At 38.8% G+C, this 19538-nt stretch overlaps 1 protein-coding gene across 1 annotated transcript; it reads right to left on the reverse strand.

The window, feature by feature from the left end:
• Nucleotides 1-16784: 16784 nt before the first annotated feature.
• On the reverse strand, nucleotides 16785-19145 carry HOXC4 (homeobox C4). The gene is made up of 2 exons (XM_089691424.1): nucleotides 18292-19145; nucleotides 16785-17819 (listed from the first exon to the last, which is right to left on the reverse strand). The coding sequence occupies exons 1-2, from the start codon at nucleotides 18842-18844 to the stop codon at nucleotides 17476-17478; spliced, it is 897 nt and encodes a 298-aa protein (XP_089547550.1). The 5' UTR covers nucleotides 18845-19145; the 3' UTR covers nucleotides 16785-17475.
• Between the last annotated feature and the right edge of the window lie 393 nt (nucleotides 19146-19538).

A 19538-nucleotide genomic window follows, 5' to 3' on the forward strand; every position in this document is an offset into this window, starting at 1 on the left:
CCATTACTAGAAAAAAAAATTCCAGTATATATACCTCTATTTGTAAACGCTATAACTTTCACGTAAATCAATTAATTTACACGTATTGGAATTTTGTTTTTAGCAAAGACATGTAGCAGAATACATTTTGACCTAAATTTATGCCAGAATTAGATTTTTAATTTTTTTTATTAGATAGTGAAAAATATTGTTTTTTTCTCAAAATTGTCCTTTTTTTTATAGCACAAAAAATTTTTAAAAAAATGCAGGCGATCAAACGTCCTGAAAAAAAGGACGTAAATTTAATTTGGGTGCAGCATTGAATGACTGCGGAATTGTCAGTTAAAGTAATGCAGTGCCATAACGCCAAAAAATGGCCTGGTCAGGAAGGGGGGTAAGTCCTTTGGAGGGCAAGTGAGTATATTCTCATGATTCCTAAGCCAGCCATACACTAGTAGAATTATATTTGACTTTTTTCACTTAAAGAATATTCATTTGATTTTATAATAGTTTTTAACAGCAGTGATGATAACAGTTAATAGAGCAGGATGGAAATATTTCTCAGTTAAATTAATTTCCAGCAGTGAAGGTGGTTTTCATTCAGGAAAATCCAAAATCGAATGTTAACATTCGATGCACAGAGAAATGTCATACCAATTTTTGTATGAATATTAAATTGAAAATCTGCTAGTGTATTGGAAGCTTCAGGCATGATTGGTGATGTGAAATAGGCAGGCTTTCTGCAACATGGGATGTCCTGCTGTCACTTAGGGTAGACTAGTAAAAGTTCTTGCCTTACACAAATACCTTTCCCTGGGGGACAAATCAGTTCCACTCCACCAAATGACAAGCAGAACTTATTTATATATTACTTGCTCATCTTAAAAGTATAACTAGAAGCAAAACTTATTTTTTAGTTTTGGACAGAGTGCAGAGGGATTAGGATGCTTGTCATTTTTCATTACTGTCTTCATTACTGTCCATCATCATTGAAAGTGAAAGTAAAAGAAAATGCCAAATTTTAGGTTGTCCCCAGAAACGTAATAGAGGAGAAACATTCCAATGGGGACACTAGTTCTGGTGACCTGGGGGTCCCCAAGGATTTTCTTTAATTTGCAGGGATTTCCTTTAGTTTCTTGTTTGGCTTTGGGGCAGGAAGTGAAGGGAAATCTCCCCAATGGGACATAGATGGTGAAAAAAAAAATCTCACAGGGGTTATAACCCTCCCTTACTCTATAAAAAATGCAAAAAATGTTTTGCCTATAGTTCAACTTTACATTAATCCACTTTCAAAGTTTTTTGCAGTGCACATCCATTACTTATCTTCATAGAGTAAACACAATGGCACAAATTGACCATTTGGGTTGGAAAACATTCATAGGAATAGATACCTGAAGACAGTGGAATAGTGCCCATATGTCCAGCCCGCATATCGGATCCATAGTCTGATTTGCTAATTACCACTGCTTTTCAGTAGAACTGAATTTCTGAGTTCAGTTCTTCTTGGGGCAAAAACTACTTTCTCATGTTATCTCCACATTGGAATTGGTTTCCACCAACTGTTCTAGGATTGCCCTACAATCCAAACACCTATTGGTGCGCTCATTTTTTTATGTATGAATGACTGTGGCAAGGCCATATGTTGCCTTATAATCAGGGGCGGACTGACCATTTGGAAACTCGGGCACTGCCCGAGGGCCCGGGGTCAGTAGGGGGCCCCATGAGATGCCCCTGGTACCTTTTTCATAGGCTTTTTTGAGTTTGGGCAAGGACACAGGGGCCCCATGATCCCCTATTGCCCGGTGGCCCCATGAGTTGTCAGTCCACCCCTGCTTATAATTATAAATAAAATGGTCTGCTTGAACAATGCTTGCAATGATTATGTGATTACTTAACCATGCAGAACAAGAAGACAATATAACGCATTTTTGAGCGCATGAAGTTCTTGTTTTCAAATTGTTGCAGGTGCTAGTGCTCCATCGATGTATGAGAGAATGGGGAGATATCTACCAACCATCACTCAGTGACACATCTGCCATCTATAGGCAGTCATGGCAACATATTTATCACAGTTTGTAGTGTACCCAAAGTACTTAGGATATGAGATTAGACATTCAAACCAATTTACACCATCTAAAAATAATGATCTCAGGCAATACTGAGCCCCTTCACATTGAAATAAAATTTCAATGTGTTGCCTTTCCAAAGTCAATGACTATCACTATGAACACAGGACATCATCATTTCCAATTGCAGACATTTATGTTTCTTTGATGCTCTATTCAGTAAAACTCCCGGACATACATGTAATGTTCTTTCATCTCACCCATTGACAGATATGATGCTTGGGTGCTCTCTCAAAGATCACAGATTAACATATAAAGTAATGTTGTTTTGTATTGTAATCCCAGCAATATGTCTTTTTAGACTCCTCAAAGTTTATGGCGCAACAGCGTAGTTTTATTAACTCTGGGTCTTGTGGAGCCCCATATGAAGGGTATTGTATTTTAGCGAGAACAGAGAATGAAGTTAGGAAGCCTCAATAAAAGTACCTTAAATTGTAGTCTCATGGGGGATTATGTTATTCTAAAAGGATATAGTCTGCTTATCCAGAATATAATATCATGGATTTCAATAGGGCGTTAAGTCTATGAATGAGTGGGGGGGGGGGGAAATTTGCCCTACATAATGCATCATATGAGGGGGTAAGGTGGATACATAGGTTGGATAGATGGTTGTCCATCCAAAGGCAAGGCTTTGCTGTGTTGTCTACAGAGCTTTTGGTTCCATGGAGACATTCATAGCTGTGGATTTAGAGGGATGTACCCTAAGGCTCAAGATCACTGCACAATTATCAAGAATTTGAAAGAGGCATGGCAGGTGGCTCCTTTATTCTATATAGCTCTGTATGTGTTTGAAAAAACTCTAAGAAAATCTGTCAATACTTCAAATGGATAAAATATTAAAATCCAAACATGCATGACTATTGCCATAATAAGTAATTATCTGCATTTGTTTTATTTAAAATCTTTTTTTTCATACAATAGAAATTGTTTTAGACTTAGGAGATATAAGATATACAATTTTAAAGTAAACATTTATTTGACTAAATCTAACCAAAATAATTTAAATCGGATTGTACTTTTTCCTTTAACTGGCCATGCAAGTTGCAAAGTTACCAAGCTGGAATTGAGATGCTGGACATGGGGCTGATACAGGGACATTTTTTTCTTCTGCTCTAGCAACAGCAGGTGAGAGAGCTTCTTAGTGAAGGATGCTGAATGTGAAAGCAGGGTAGAATTTGAAGTTCAAGCATTTGCTTGGCCCTGTGACCATCAATGTGGCATAACAAACTGTAAGCATCTGAAACACCTTGAGAAACTACCCTCTTTACCTCTAGAGGCCATAAATGTTGTAGTAGATGAAGCTGGAGAATTTTGGAAGTGAAAAGGGAGGAACAAGGAGCCAGTGGAACACTGCAGAATATTTGCTCCTAACTGGTGCCATTGGGGTGCTGCTCCCACCAAACTCTGTGGTGCAGATTCATGTGTTTCTTTATGCATGCATGACAATAATGGCTGGTAGTTTTATCATGCCTAATATACTGCAGGCAGAAGCTAAATCCACAATGGTGCTGTTGGCAACAGATACTGTAAGTAAAAAAAAAACCATACTACAGAGCTGTGTGGACCAGATGTGATGACAGCAGTGGCCTCTACCTGTGGGACAGTTTGGTTTGCTGGATAGAATGTGAATGGCATGGCTACTCCCTGTAGTCCTCTAAAAGTTGCCACTACTCTGGGACAAAATTCTTGCTCTGGTTCTGCCTCTCTCTCACTTTCCTCCTCAAATGGCACCCATTTTCTGTCTGACACCTGACCAGATTGCAAAAGAGGACCCAGCAGTTAAACAGCAACACACACAAAAAGATAGTCTGAGAAAGTACTGTTTGGTCTGTGAACTGTGAATACAGGAGGGGGTACACAAGAATATTTAACCCACCACACTGCAATTCACAGTAATGTAGCACAATATAGCACTGGATAGCAAACGAAAGTTGCCCTTAGATTATGCAATTTTTTCTCTTTCAATCTGTAGTTGAAGAAAAGAAAATCGATAGATTGCCCATCAACACAATCAGTGTTGATGAGGGTATCCCTCCCTGCTGTGCTATTGTATTGTAACAGCGGAAAGTTTCCTGGCTATCAGAATACAATAATCACTCCTTGCGGCTATACCTGCCAGCAGTGACTGTACAAAATACCCCAACAGGCTGGTTATACTGAAGTCGATCGATAGATTGACTTCAGTACAACCAGCCTGTCCATAGATGGCCTATGGCTGGCTTAATTCCCCCTACATGAAGACTGTCAGTTCTCCCTAAACTACTCCAACAAACACTGACAAATGCCTGTTGGGAACCCATGCTTTTTTAGTGAGGGTTTGGCCTATACAAACGTCTCCTAATTGGACTGTTTAATCCATATGGGCAGCACAGTGGCTAAATGGTTAGCACTTCTGCCTGGCAGTACTAGGGTTGTTGGTTTGAATCCCAACCACGTCACCAACTGCCTGGAGTTTGCATGTTCTCCCTGTGCCTATGTGGGTTTCCTCCCACACTCCAAAGACATGCTGGTAGGTGAATTGGCTCCTGTCTAAATTGGCCCTAGCATGTGTATGTATGAATGTGAATTAGGGACCTTAGATTGGGGGTTAGAGACTGATGTGAATGTACAATATATATGTAAAGTGCTGTGTAAATTGATGGTGCTATATAAGTACCTGAAATAAATAAATACATATGACCAAATGTAAAAGCCAAAAGCTAAAAGGTGCTTTACTGGCAGTTGGCTGCTTTGGCAGCAAAATGTGCATTACTTTGTTGTGTCCACGAACTGTAAACAGGTTTGGTTCACCTTGAACCCATGCTCGACCCAAACTTTAACCTCATCCCCGGGAAAATTCAGATTGTGTTATCTCTATTAAAATATCCTTGACAAATAAATAGGAAAAATGAAGTAAAGATTTTTCTTAGGTGAATGCCTCTGAAAAAATCAATTTATAGAGGTGGATTTTTTCAGCCATTTTTTATTTAAAGAAAGTATTTACACGTGTATTTCTCCATCTTAGGATAATTGAACGATCATAAAGATTAACCATTCATATTTCCTCTTCCAGAAAGCATCAGTTTCATATTTCCTTACACTAGTGAATGTCTATTTTTAAAATTACATTTTTCAAGGGGAAAAATCATGTTTATAGAACAATCTTCCATAAGAAAGAGCTTTCAAGTCTTGCAAGCACTGTATATGTAGGGGTAGACTTAGTGTGGCAAAGACCAGCTCTGCTAATTCCCAGGTTTTGGAATCCAGTTTCTGCTGTGAATGGAGCTTGGAAAGAACTCCCTGTGACCTTACTCTTCCCCAGTCCCTGTAGCCTTTACAGGCCCTGCCATAAAACTGTCTCTGGGAAGGTGAAGGGTCTGAGTCGGAATGCCCAAAGAATCAAAGCAATTTTTTTCCTTCCTCCCTCTCTTTCTCTGATTTTATCAGAAGTGGTCTGGTGAACTCCTCTCACTCTGAGCAAGATCAGAAGATTCAGTTTGATAAAGCAGGCATACACCAAAACCAGGGTACAATGAAATGATAAAGAAAAAAGGAGAGAACAAAGATTTTACCTAGATACACTGCAAACTCTCAAACCTCTATATTATAAACAATGACTTGGTGTATGGAGGATGATTGACTCAAAACATCTATGGTGAGGGCAAGAAAGCAGATCAGGCATTCAATTTACACTGAAAGGAAAAAGCTTTGGAATACTGCTTGTAAATGAACAGATGCCACAGTTTGCCAGCTTTTAGAAAAACACACACACAAAAATATGAGGGTGATGCTTCCTTTGATAATTCAAATAATAATCCTGCAAAATGTATTTTATTTTTTACAGTTTACATATATATTGTACTCTCACATCAGTCCCTAACCCCAGCACAGTGGCTAAATGGTTAGCACTTCCGCCTGGCAGTACTAGAGTTGTTGGTTTGAATCCTGACCATGGTACCACCTCCCTGTAGTTTGCATGTCCTCCCTGTGCCTATGTGGGTTTCCTCTGGGTACTCCAGTTTCCTCCCACACTCCAAAGACATGCTAGTAGGTGAATTGGATCCTGTGTAAATTGACACTAGTATGTGTATGAATGTAAGTTAGGGACTTTAAATTGTACTCTCCTTGAGGGTAAGAGACTGATGTAAATGTACAATATACTGTATGTAAAGTGATGTGTAAATTGACAGTGCTATTTAAGTACCTGTAGTAAATAAATAAAAAATAAACCCTCAAGGAGCTTGCAATCTAAGGTCCCTAACTTACATTCATACATACACATACTAGGGCCAATTTAGACAGTATCCAATTAACCTACCAGCATGTCTTTGGAGTGTGGAAGGAAACCAGAATATCCTGCAGAAACCCACACAGGGAGAACATGCAAACGTCAGGCAGGTATGTCGCGGTTGGAATTTCAACCGACAACCCTAGCGCTGCTAGGCAGAAGTGCTAACCTTTGTGCAATAAAAGTCAAAATCTTGAAGCTTAACTTGCATTGTTTGAAAGAGACCTCCATACGAAAAAGTCTAGTTGTCTGGCTGTTAGCTGACCCTTTTGCTTCAGTAATTTGTAATTCGCTAATTATGAACTGGAACCCATTTGCAGACAATGAATTTTGAATTTCTTTGAGTTTCCTGTAGCCAGTAGGCGAGACAACAGTCAGGCAACTATTATTTTTAGGAGGTCAGCAATGGGAGTCCATTTGCATCTATAATGACATCCATTTACATCTATAATAATCTGGTCTCTTCCTCCCATGCCCGTCTCCAGGACTTCTCCAGGGCCTCTCCCATCCTCTGGAACTCACTACCCCAATCCATCAGGCGCACCCTGAAAACCCATCTCTTCAGGGAAGCCTACCCCGCCCTCACCTAACTGCCGATCTCCTCCACTCTTCCTACCACTCCATCCCCCACAGCTCTTTCCTCCTGTACCACAATCCCCTCTCTCCTAGATTGTAAACTCCAAGGAAGAAGCAGGGCCCTCGAACCTCTCGTGTATTGTACTGTATGTTACTGTACCAGGGGCGGACTGACAACTCATGCGGCCCCTGGGCAATAGGGGATCATGGGGCCCCTGTGTCCTTGCCCAAACTCAAAAAAGCCTATGAAAAAGGTACCAGGGGCATCTCATGGGGCCCCCTATTGACCCCGGGCCCTCGGGCAGTGCCGAGTTTCCAAATGGTCAGTCTGCCCCTGTACTGTACTGTCTCATGTACTGTCTCCCATTATAATGTACAGTGCTGAGCAAACTGTTGGCGCTATATAAATCCTGTATAATAATAATAATGACAGTGTTTTCTGAAGGTGCAAGCTATAGGGCCTCCCTTCAACTCCTGGCTTCATTGCCTAGTGTGTCACTAACCAGGAAACAGTATGCAGCCAATGCAATTTGTCAGAAAAAGTGAGAAATCCTGTCATGCATGCTTGTTCCATGTCAGTAGCTGGCAAGATCAGGATCGGGTTGACAGCCTTTGAGCTTCCACCTTTAAAATCAAGTCATATATAGCAGTTTCCATATTTTTTTAAATGCCTTTATTTGGGTTGGCATAACATGTAAGAGTAACCATTACTTTATAACAAGGAACATGTTCCCATGGGGTGACACAGTTGAGTTTGCCTAATAACCTATATGCCATATGACTCTAACTGATATACAAGCAGTTTCCATATTTTTATCATACCGGGTTTAGATGCAGAAGAATATTGGGAGCATGTGGTTTTCTTCACTGTGCAGCTCAGTTTCCAAATGAATAAAAAATTGTGGCAAGATAATCATAGAATGTAAAATTAGTGGTATACCAATTTTTCCACAGGTGGCCCCAGTCAACTCATATATTGCATAAGGTGGTTGGGCATGGATGCACAAAGTGACAGGCCCTTCATGATCTATTTCTACACATGTATGTCTGGTTTGGTTATATGTTTGGATTTAGTCTGAGGAATGACCGCAAAGAGAAGAGTGGAACTGGTAGACACAGCCAGCACTTCTTATCACTAGGAGGGGACAAAAGTGATTGGAATAGATTTTTTTGCCTAATCAACCATTCCTCCCTAGAGCAGCCAACAGGGGGTCATACAGTAAATGTGGTTATGAGATCACAGGTTGGTCCAGCTGAAGATGGCCAGATGAGGTGATTATCATCTTATGTCTGTGAGTAGTTAATCTCTATAAAGCTGGAAAAATAGGCATTTTACCATGCATGCTGCAACACACTTTACTGCATGCTGCAATGTGTGTTCTGGCTACTTCGGTGGTAACCCAATATGCAGCTACAGTAGCTAGCTATGCACTTACACTACAGCACAACTTAATGCAAATCATATGCAATGTGCTGAGTTAAAAAAAAAATTGTGTGTTTTAAGTGCATTAGGATGTGCTGCCAGCCCTAGCAAAATGGTGAGCGGGCCTTCACTTTATAATATTTAGTTTGCCAAAGCATTGTACATCATAAACAATTTTCATTATTTCTTTAATATAAAATTATTTTTATCTGAAATTGGTTTTACCTTTTCATTGTCAGTGTTGCTGATGTTCTACAGCCTCCTTTAGCCATGTCCTGTATTTATGTAAATTGCAACAAATTTTACCATGCTTTATAAACTTTTTTTTAGTATTTTTCTGGATCAACTGTGGGTATAGGATACTGTATATGGAGGTCTTCTGTTTATGTATTCTTTTTTTTTCTATTGAGTGAACAAAATGGATATGTCCCTTTTTTCAGCTTGACTATGTAACTGTAGGGAGATTTACTGAATCTGGTGCACACAGAATCTGATACAGCTGTGCATAGTAACCAATCTGCTTCTAACTTCAGCTTGCTCAATTAAGCTTTGACAATGCAACCTAGAAGGCGATTGGTTACTATGCACAGTTGCACCAGATTATGTGTGCACCAGCTTTAGTAAATCTTTCCTTGCAAAACAATATACTCACTGGGTTTGATTTACTACAACCGTAGAGTGCAAAATCTGGTGCAGCTCTGCATAGAAACCAATCAGCTTGAAGGTTTTTTTTGTCAAAGCTTACTTGAACAAGCTGAAGTTAGAAGCTGATTGGCTGCCATGCACAGCTGCACCAGATTTTGCACTGTTCAGTTTCAGTAAATCAACCCCATTGTGTTGGCTGCACATGATCTTTGCTCTGGACTGACTTCTTAACAATGGTGACAATGGTGAACCATGCCTGCATAATGTGTGTCAGCACACCTGCTTGTAGCTTCCACCAGGGAAGCATATGACAGGGTGACAACACAAGAGCCCAACTGAAAAACTGTTGTCATCCCATCACAGAAAGTGCCTGAATAATGAACTTCATGGCAGGGTCACCAAGTTATTTTAATGAAGGCCACATATTTAATTAAATAAACATTCTACCATTACAGTAACATGCTAAAACTATTTTGAGATTTTAGTGCCTGAGCATATATCTGTTTTAGTCATGCCAACCCCGAACATATGCACATGTATTTAATATATACTCACACGCCTGTGCACATGCAAACACACAGCCAGCAATAATTCTACTGCATGAACAAACATGCTCTAGAGAATAATAATGTATTTTTAATGACAAAAGTACTGTATAATCAACATGAATGTAGAATACTTAAATGCGTAACACACAGCATATGGCTGGACTTCTGCACTGGGATATATATCCCCTCATGGGGTAGTTTATAAGTAAACACTCAAGTATTCACTTCTAAATGTTTGCTTGCTATGTGTAGATATTCAAATTATGTCTCATGTCCATGTGCACCATGTTTGTGGACAGATCTCTGATTTCTTCCCTGAAACCATATTAGACAAAGCATACTAAATAATTATGAATACTAAATAATTATAAGTGCCCCATACACTATACAACTCTTATTAAGGAGGTGATTTACATTTTTATTTTTTCCTTATACGTGTGTAGTCGATTAAATTAACCCTTGGTGTTCAGATATTGAAATAAAAACTGGAACCTGTTCTGCCCAGAATGAGTAATTTGAAGTGAGTATAGTTTTCCTGGGCTAAGTGAAAAACCTGATGCCTAAGTAAATCAAGGTCTTAATGTCCTCCTGGATGTTTTACACCATTGGGCACAGCAGACTACATAGCAGAAGAGCTCTGGGCTTCTTCTTCCCATCTCCTGAACTGTTTGCCTGTTTGTCACATACACTTTTGTTAATTGATGGTACTTAATAAGATAAAAAAAAAATCAGTGTAAATGCAAATAAATGTGTTACCTATAGCATCTGTCAGAAACAATTGCTCTAACACGCGTTAGGAAATTACCTGGAGCTTTCTTCCTTTACAGTCAATGATATAGTGAAAATATGAATAGCAGATATGTTCAATATTCCTCCAGGGCCAAGAAGAATTTAGCTTAAGCAGTGTTATACCCAAAAGCAAACATTTATTGTTTTGCAGCTTACCAATTCTTAGATGTGGTGGCTGCATTCGTTTTCTTTTTCTACTTTCCTTCCTTTATTTTCAACTGATCATCAAGTCAGTAAATCTGTTGTTTTACAACAGAACAACCTGTCCTGCAGATGTAGCAGTTAAGAGGGTTGAGGCAAACCATTTTTCCACTGAAAATACTTCTGCTAACAATAATCAACCTGTATTTATTAATGTAAAACCTTTAGCTCAAAAGGAAATAAACATTTGCTGTAACTGTTTAAGGAGTTCAGTTTGTTAGTGTGTCTAAATCTGCTAGTACTTCAGACAATCCCCTCCCCCCAGGCTGACAACGCTGCTGTCCAAAGGTGTCTGTGCTCCTTCATCCAGAGTGGGGGCACTTTAGTACAGGAAGGGTGTTACTGACCAGATCACCAGATCTAATGATTGATAAACTGCAATATATTACATTTTGAGTTTATGATTTAATACCCTTTCAAAGTGGTCAGTTAATGAAAACTCTTTTTTATTGGGTTGCAATTGGCATTCTTTGCATTATATTATTAGAAAAAGCACCCATATAATAGTATCACTGCCCCCCAGAATGAGGATCTGCTGGCATCTACTGGGTTCTGCTGGTGGTGATACAGGCTCCATTCACAAAGATAACACATAAAAAAATATATATTCTTATTTAAAAAATAAAAAAAAGTATCAGCTGAGTCAAATGAGATATGATTGTGATAGTCCCTTGCTAAAATAAAAGCCACTTAAAGATTGAAGCCTATAGAGTTTGCAGCAGGGCTAAGACGTGGAGCTGGTCCAGCTGTAAATGTGGAACGTGACCTGGCATGCTGGGACTTGCATTTCCACATTAGAATGTCCTGTAGCCATAACTTTGTTCTTAGATTCCTCTGTCGTCCCGCTCTCCCAGGCACGGCTGATTTGCTACACTGTAGGTAGTGCATGTTGCTGCTTTGTTTTGTATTGATGTTACATTGTATGACAAGTGTGTTACTCTGTAGCCGCCAGCAGCCCCACATCCTTAGAACAAATGCCACACAAATGGGCTCTGGATTCGTTTAAGAGGGTTTCTAGCAAGCAACATCTCTCCTTATTCTGCCCAAATGTTAATCTGCAGCCAGTAAATATGAATTTCCACCCAGTGCATGGGACCATGCTTGTGTCCCACCATTCACCCACAGCCCAGCATTCTCCATTACCTGCTGCTAGCACACAATAGCTGAGACTGGAGTGTCTGCAAGGGCGAGGCCACAGAACCTCACTGAATACCCCCATTGTCCCTGTGTGGGGTCATGACCGGGGAAATGCTAAACTAACCTGCTGCCAAACACTGCCAATTTACTTGAAACATTTATTGGGCTGCTTTTCCCAAGCTAAACATTCAGGGACTGAGCACCATGGCTTTCTCCAACAGATACCAGCCGCACATTCCACACCATTCATATATATATATATATATATATATGAATATATATATATTATACAGATTTAAGCTTCCAAAGTATATTGTGTAATATTACAGATATTATAGGATATATTTTATATGTAGAGAGAGAGAGATAAATAAATACTGTATATATAGACATTTGTACAGATTTAGGTTTCCAAAGAATATTCTGTAATATTACAGATATGTTAAAATATATTTTATATTTATATATATAGAGAGAGAGAGAGACAGGCATACATACATACATGCATACATACTGTATATATAGATATGCAGATTTCCATTTCCAAAGAATATTGTGTAATATTAAAATATATTGTATACGTATAGAAAGAGATAAATAGGGAGAGAGATAGATAGATTATAGAAGAATTTAAAGATTATTAAGAATGCAGAATATTACAGATATAGTAATGTATATTTTATATGTATAGAGAGAGAAAGATAGATAGATAGATAGATAGATAGATAGATAGATAGATAGATAGATAGATAGATAGATAGATGGTGTATATATAGACATTTATCCAGATTTAAGTTTCCAAGGATTATTGTGTAATAATATATGCCACTTAAAGAATAGCAGTCTCTCTCTCTCTCTCTCTCTCTCTCTCTCTCTCTCTCTCTCTCTCTCTCTCTCTCTCTCTCGTTTATAGAGATAACTAAATACACACTCATGAAATCAGAAAAAAAGGAACAAGTAATCATACAAGCTGTTATAAGTGGAAAACAAAAATTAATGTTTGATTAGAGATAGATTAATAGATAGATACATACATACATACATACATACTGTATATATAGACATTCATCCAGATTTACGTTTCTAAAGATTATCGTGTAACATTATATACCACTTAAAGAATAGCAGTCTCTCTCGCTCTTTCTCTCTTTCTTTCTTTCTTTCTTTCTTTCTTTCTTTCTCTCTCTCTCCCTTTCTCTCTCTCTCTTTCCCTCTCTCTAATAATGTTTATACCTAGCTAAATACACACACATATGAAAGCAGAGAGGAATCATACAAGCTGTTATAAGTGAAAAATACAAATTAATGTTTGATAAGAGATAGATAGATAGATAGATTGATAGATAGATAGATAGATAGATAGATAGATAGATAGATAGATAGATAGATAGATAGATAGATAGATACTATATATGTGCACTTGTAAATGTTTTGCTTGAGACTGCTATATAATTAGAAACACATCCACACTTTCCTTGTTAGTTTGTAATGAAAGTGAACTAAACTTAGCTCCATTTCCACCCACATGTGTCTCCCTGAGCTTTCTATGATTGTGCAGATGAGTATGTTACAAGAGAAGATCCTTGAGTTATAAATTATGACAACATAACTTCTTCCATTGACTGGCCAGTTATGTAACGCCTAGATTCCCCAAGTCTCTATTACTCCAAATATATTCTTCCTATCAGGGCATCCCAGAGCTCAAATAATAAAGATGCTTTCATTCTCCTAGAGAAAATACTAACAGCAAATCACACGCCATAAAAGCAAGTGTAAATCTATTTGCAAAATGCATTAATTTTGACATGGTGCTTTGTCGGATTTAAAGATTTTCCTTACCTATCTTGAAATTAAATATAAAATATATAGAGATGCTCTAAAAATGTAGATAGCACTATAACCTTACACCAATTCCATTTTTTTTTTAAAGAGACACCAAAACGTAATCCAGTGCGAATAGAAAGGTGTGTGTGGACTGGACGTGCTGAGATTGGCTACTAAGTATAGATTTGCAGGTGGTGAGGACTTGGCACAGTAAGTGTCCATGTGGCTAATAACTTATTATAACAACATGTGTTTTTCTTGCATTCAGTATTTACTTGGCTGACGGTAGGCAGGGGGTCTCCAGCCATGATCTATTCAAACTGGATTTCTAGGTATGCACAAAGTTCTGAAATCCTACAACATGCATCCTTGGCCCTTTTCTCTCCATTCTTCCCCTCAAGCCCCCAAAAACTGTTTGGCTTGGTGATCTGCCATTGAGAATGAATCATAAAAATGTATTAGGAAGTGCATAAAACTGTATTGTGAGCTGATGACATACAAGATCACAAGAAATACAAGGGTCCTGTTGACTGAGAATCGTAAATTTACGTTCTCCAACCCAGGCTGCCTGTTTGTCTTCACTCTACGAAGCTGCAAAGTTTAACACTAAACGGCAGGCATGGGGAATCCTGGTCTCTAGCCGGAGCCCCTGAGGTTGTAAATATCAGATCTACAAGGCTAGACAAGAATAGCTAACCATAAAACCATACAGGATACAAATGCAGGATTGAAAAGTAAAGCAGAGATCTCCCAAGGCTGCAAACATCTCCCTGTCTGCACTTCTCAAGTCCTATAAGAAGGATATACATTTCAAGGTGAAATATCGAGACTTCGTTTGATATCCACCTATTTAATGCAGTCCCATATATACAACGTGGACTAATGGGATGGGGGCACTTAGAGCTGCAACTTTGTTTAAAGTAAAACACTTCAGTTGTAAAGTTCCTCTTGAGAGCACAGTCACTTTTCACCCTCTGCTGAAGTCCATATTTCAGAAGAGTCATCTTTAATAACTTCAACTTGACATCTTTAGCGATCTTTTATCAGCCAAACTGCATACATGTGCTTTGAGTTTTATGGACGAGCTATATAACTGCAGCTGTCTACTTATTCATACCAGCCTCTAAATTTAAGGTCAACACATCTGAATGGGATGTTATGTTTTTTTTATTATTATTTTTTTTTATTATGAGAAGAGCTAGGTTGTTGCAAAACAAAATTCGATTCTAGATACATTTATTTTTTTTTAAATGGCATTTTAATTTTTGTCCTGCCAGCAGCCCTTCTGGAGGGAATCTGGTAATATGGCTGTTTAGTCCATGTAGAATAACATAGAAGATACACGTTGTGAGACCTGCATAGGTCAGGGAGGTTTAGAGGTCAGGCTGCAAGCCTAAAATAAAGTTAATGGGATAGAAAATGTGTCCTTTGCATGAACTCTGTTTGCTGCAGTTTACCCCGAACTTCAATAAAATACCTTTTCACACTCTCAACATGAAGGCATCATGAGGCTGAAAAAGAAGCCTCAGTGGAGACTGTTTGGGATGGAAGGCAGCTTTTTTTTAACATTCTTCTCCCTATCTTCCTATCCCCCACCACCCCCCTTTTTAATGCATTCATAACACAATTGCAAGTGAGGATCCTGCAAGTGTCATTGCCATGACTGTGGAACTGGATTGCCTGATATACAAATTAAAAAAAAAATCCCAAAATGACATTTAAATCTTCAGTGTATAATTTTTCCCTTGGCATTAAAATCAGTATTAAAAGGAATGATAAGCTTGTTTTTTTTTTCTACCTAGCCCTGATCCTATTTTATTTCTTAATTCAATATATGCAGCCTATAGTGGGGGCTTGATTAATGTACCCGCTGCTTTCTGGGCAGAGCCGTGGAGCACAAAAGTTCCCATCTTATTCAAGCCGCTCTGTGCCTGCGACATTCAATTTTAATTCATCAAATTTTGAAGCAGTTTACAAAAGACAGTGAGAGACACACAGAGACAGAGGGGGGACCCAGAAAGGGTGAACTTACATTCTGATCTTCCCTTGCAAAAAAAAAGAAGACTCTCAGCAATGGGAGCAAACACATGGTTAACCGAGGGCTGCTGCAAACTCAACACAGGATTTTATTTTATCCAGAAATCCCAAATCAATAAAGAGCTCTAAAATTCACCCCTTGTGGTTCAATCTGTCCTGACATTTCCCAAATTCTATTTCTAAACGAGTAACAGCCTACACAGCTTCAGTCACAGGATTTATCGCCTGTGTCCTTTCTAGAGAAAATTAATATTTATGTATTTTAAACTATCTCAAGCTAAAAAAAAATGCATTTTAAAATATGTAATTTTAAGTCTCCTTTTAGCACCACCAAATACATTTCTGTTCCCCTTTTGACAATAAACACATTAAAACAAGAAGGGGTTAGGAGATAAAATTGGCTGTATCCTCATTCACAGAGATAAGTGTGCTTACTAGCAGCCTAGGATTGGAGCCTGCAGTGTCTCATGTTGCCTGTAATGTGCAGGCCTACCTGAAATTTTACATTCTTCTGCAGCAGCAGATAGGGCAGGCAAGTAAAAAATAGCTGAAAACCTAAACCTTAAGGGTCCTGTACTGAGGCAAGAGGATCACAGTGGGGTCATTGCTATTTACATTGAAGAGATGCCTTACACAGCTCTGACAATGCTATAAACATTGAATTCAATAGCTCAAATGCCCTCTCTTCAAAGGCAACATAGCAAAGCCAGGCTTCAATACAAATATATACTTCATAGACATTTACTATAAATCCCTGAATTAAAAAAAATAAAATTATCAGCCCTGATATAACTAAAATTATAATATAATTATTGCCAAAATAGCCCCTGGTTAGTAAGGACAGCACAGCATTGTGACACTATAATTTGTAATAAAGCCAGGCCACTATAATAGAGTTCACCGGGCTGTTCAGGTGTTAGTGTAAGACTGGCCATACATTATACAATTTTCCTGTACAATTTTCCTTTAGATTTTCCAAAACCATATAATATGAGATTAAACCTAGACACGTTCAATTTCTATAGTATCAGGTAGGACCTTGCATTGCATAGTTGAAGGTAAATCTAAAGGAAATTGAATAAGAAAATTGTATAATGTATGGCCAGATTAGGCTAGAAAATGTCACGTGTATATTATATTGCTTATTGCAGTAAGGGAGCAAAAAAAAAAAAAGCAATCTTTACAACAGTGGGATTAAATGGTTAAAACAGGTTAAAAAATACACTGCCAGGTTAAACTAAAACACACTCACTGTTTTATTGAACAAATATACGGTCACATTACACTAGGACTGTTCATAGCATTTTTTTACAGTGTAGTCTTTACCAAAAATAAAAATGATGATGAAACACAATAACAACAGCAAAAAGGGATCTATCTACCGACTGAGGAACTCTAGTCTTTTATATTGTCATAGAATGGAATTGCCATTAAATTAGACAGATTCTGGTTTGATGTGCTGCTACTTAGAATCTGATCACATAATAACAGGATTATTATTATTATTTTTCGTATACAAAAAAAGAGATTTCTTTGCCTCTGTGGGATTTGTTCTAGCATGGTTAACACTCAGTATTTTAAATATTTATAGGGCAAAATTGCAGACCCTGTTTTTTTAAACTTTAGGAAAATCACTTAAAATTGAACATCCTACCTCCCCTCACAAAATAAATTAGGACAAAACTGCCATAAAACAAACAAACAAACAAACATAAAACAACACTTGACAAAAACCTGATCCCATGCACTGTGACATGCATTTAAAGCCTGTTTGATGATTCAAAAGACCTCTTTTTTCCAACGCACAAGGAAAAAAAACGACAAGAACCAAAAAATATATATATTATAATTATTATTAGATTCTATAAATACTCAGTCTTTTGTGTGTAGTTTTTTTGTTGTTTTTGTTTATTGGTAGTGTATTTATAACCTTGTAATATCCTCCCGCTGGTCCTGAGCTGAGCTTTGCGTTAGATCCTCGTTGGGTGCAGAACTGGAAGCAATGATGTTGCTGGGCGCATTGGAGGAAGCTGAGGATCTGACTTTTGTGTTCGGTAATCTGTGGTCTTTTTTCCATTTCATCCTCCTGTTCTGAAACCAGATCTTGATCTGCCTTTCCGAGAGGCACAAGGAGTGGGCTATTTCAATGCGCCTTCGCCTGGTCAGATATCTGTTATAGTGAAATTCTTTCTCCAGTTCCAAGACTTGCTGTCTGGTATAAGCAGTTCTGGATCTCTTGGGCTCACCCCCAGTGTAATTAGGGTTCACTGAGAAAGAAAGAAGAGAATCAGGAGGACAGCCATGGAAAAAGAAGGGGGGAACAGAAGGAAGACAGGAGGTGAGAGGGAAGGGAAGGGGTAGGCAATACAAGATAATCAGGGACAGAAAAGGATAGCACAATCCCTGAAGAAAGGCGATCTGCTAAAAAAAAAATGCCTTGTAAAATTCCTCCAGTTCTATTAGAAGGGGATCCCTTAGCTCCAAACAGGCTGAATTATTTATGCACCCTTACAAAGCTATAGGACTTTTTCCCTCTCTCACACACACACACACTCCACATACAGAGCAGAATGAAGCACATGGCTGGAGCAGCCCAGACAGGCTTGGCTATAAAATTTATGGTGGGTGTAATTACCCATTCGTAGTCGTAAATCCAGTTCAATTGTGCTAACCCAAAGACTCTTTGAGCTTTAGAAAAAAAAAGAGAGAGAGGTTAAGGGAAGAAGAAAAGTTTCCTACCAGTACTGACGTGTATTTTCTTCATCCAGGGGTAGACTATGGGCTGTTTAGTGGCTGTGCTGGTAGGATGCTCAGGATTTGGCTGGTTGCAGGCTGGGGGTGCAGGGGATGGAGTGGCAGAGGTGGTAGTGTTGGTAGGTAGAGATGGGGTTGGAAGCTCACAGATCTGGGCTTTGCCTACAAGGTGGTGGTTGCTCTGAGGTTGCCCATGGACCCTGGTGTGTGTGGCTGGGTTTCCTGGCCCCTGGATGCTGGCACAGCTGTACTGGCGCTCTGTGTAGGTTGTTCTTGGAGGGTACAGTTCCTGGTGATGATGCTGAAATCCAGTGTCCCTGGACCGGCTATAATATTCCGGACTGTGATCTGGGATATAGTTATTTTGCGAATATTCCTCACATGGAGGAAATTTCGGATCGATGTAGTTAGAGTCCATCAAATACGAACTCATGATCATTAATTTCTGGAGTGGAAAATAATTTTTCTCGCTTTGTCGTTTTTCTGCTCCATAAAGCCCTCCTACTAGCTGGCGACCCCGTAAAGTTACTTTCACCATGTGACTCCACTAGCCAATCACAACCCGCATCCTAGTCCCCGGATAAGGAACCAAAAGCTTATTTAAAATGTAATTTTCCCTTTCCATGTTTGTTGTTGTGTTTTCATTTGTTTCTCTTCCAGAGCAGATCCCACACAATGATGGAGCCCTATAGCCTGTGTGCGCTTTGTGTGGGGGCTCCGATGGTATTTACTGGCAAATACACATAAAGGGAGATATAGAAGAGAATGTGCACATTAAATGGATACTAGAGGTGGGTGGGGAATATTCACCTCCTCCCTCTGTAAGAAAGGCATACACACAAACATGCACACATACAATAATACATCTCCTCCAAACACAGGACCTGGTGCCTTTTTATATCTAGATCCCCTCGTCCTCTGTACCTACCATATCGTCCAATTTGTGAGCCCAGGGTCATCGCTTCCATCCCAGGAGATCCACAACCGATCCACATTCAGGGTGCCCTGCAATGACAAAGAGAAGAGTCAGAAACATAGGAATCCCAAGTCAAGACCTCTCTATTCAGTGTATGATAGACACGTAGGTATGGGCTTCTACAGCAGACTTCAACCTATATCTAAATATATAGATAGAGATATAGATGATTAGATATATTAGATAGATAGATAGATAGATAGATAGATAGATAGATAGATAGATAGATAGATAGACGAGTATATAGACATAGGTA

The sequence above is a fragment of the Staurois parvus genome, unplaced genomic scaffold, assembly GCF_062004578.1.
Source record: "Staurois parvus isolate SC_StPar_1 unplaced genomic scaffold, SC_StPar_1.0 ptg000562l, whole genome shotgun sequence".
Taxonomy (NCBI): Eukaryota; Metazoa; Chordata; class Amphibia; order Anura; family Ranidae; genus Staurois; species Staurois parvus.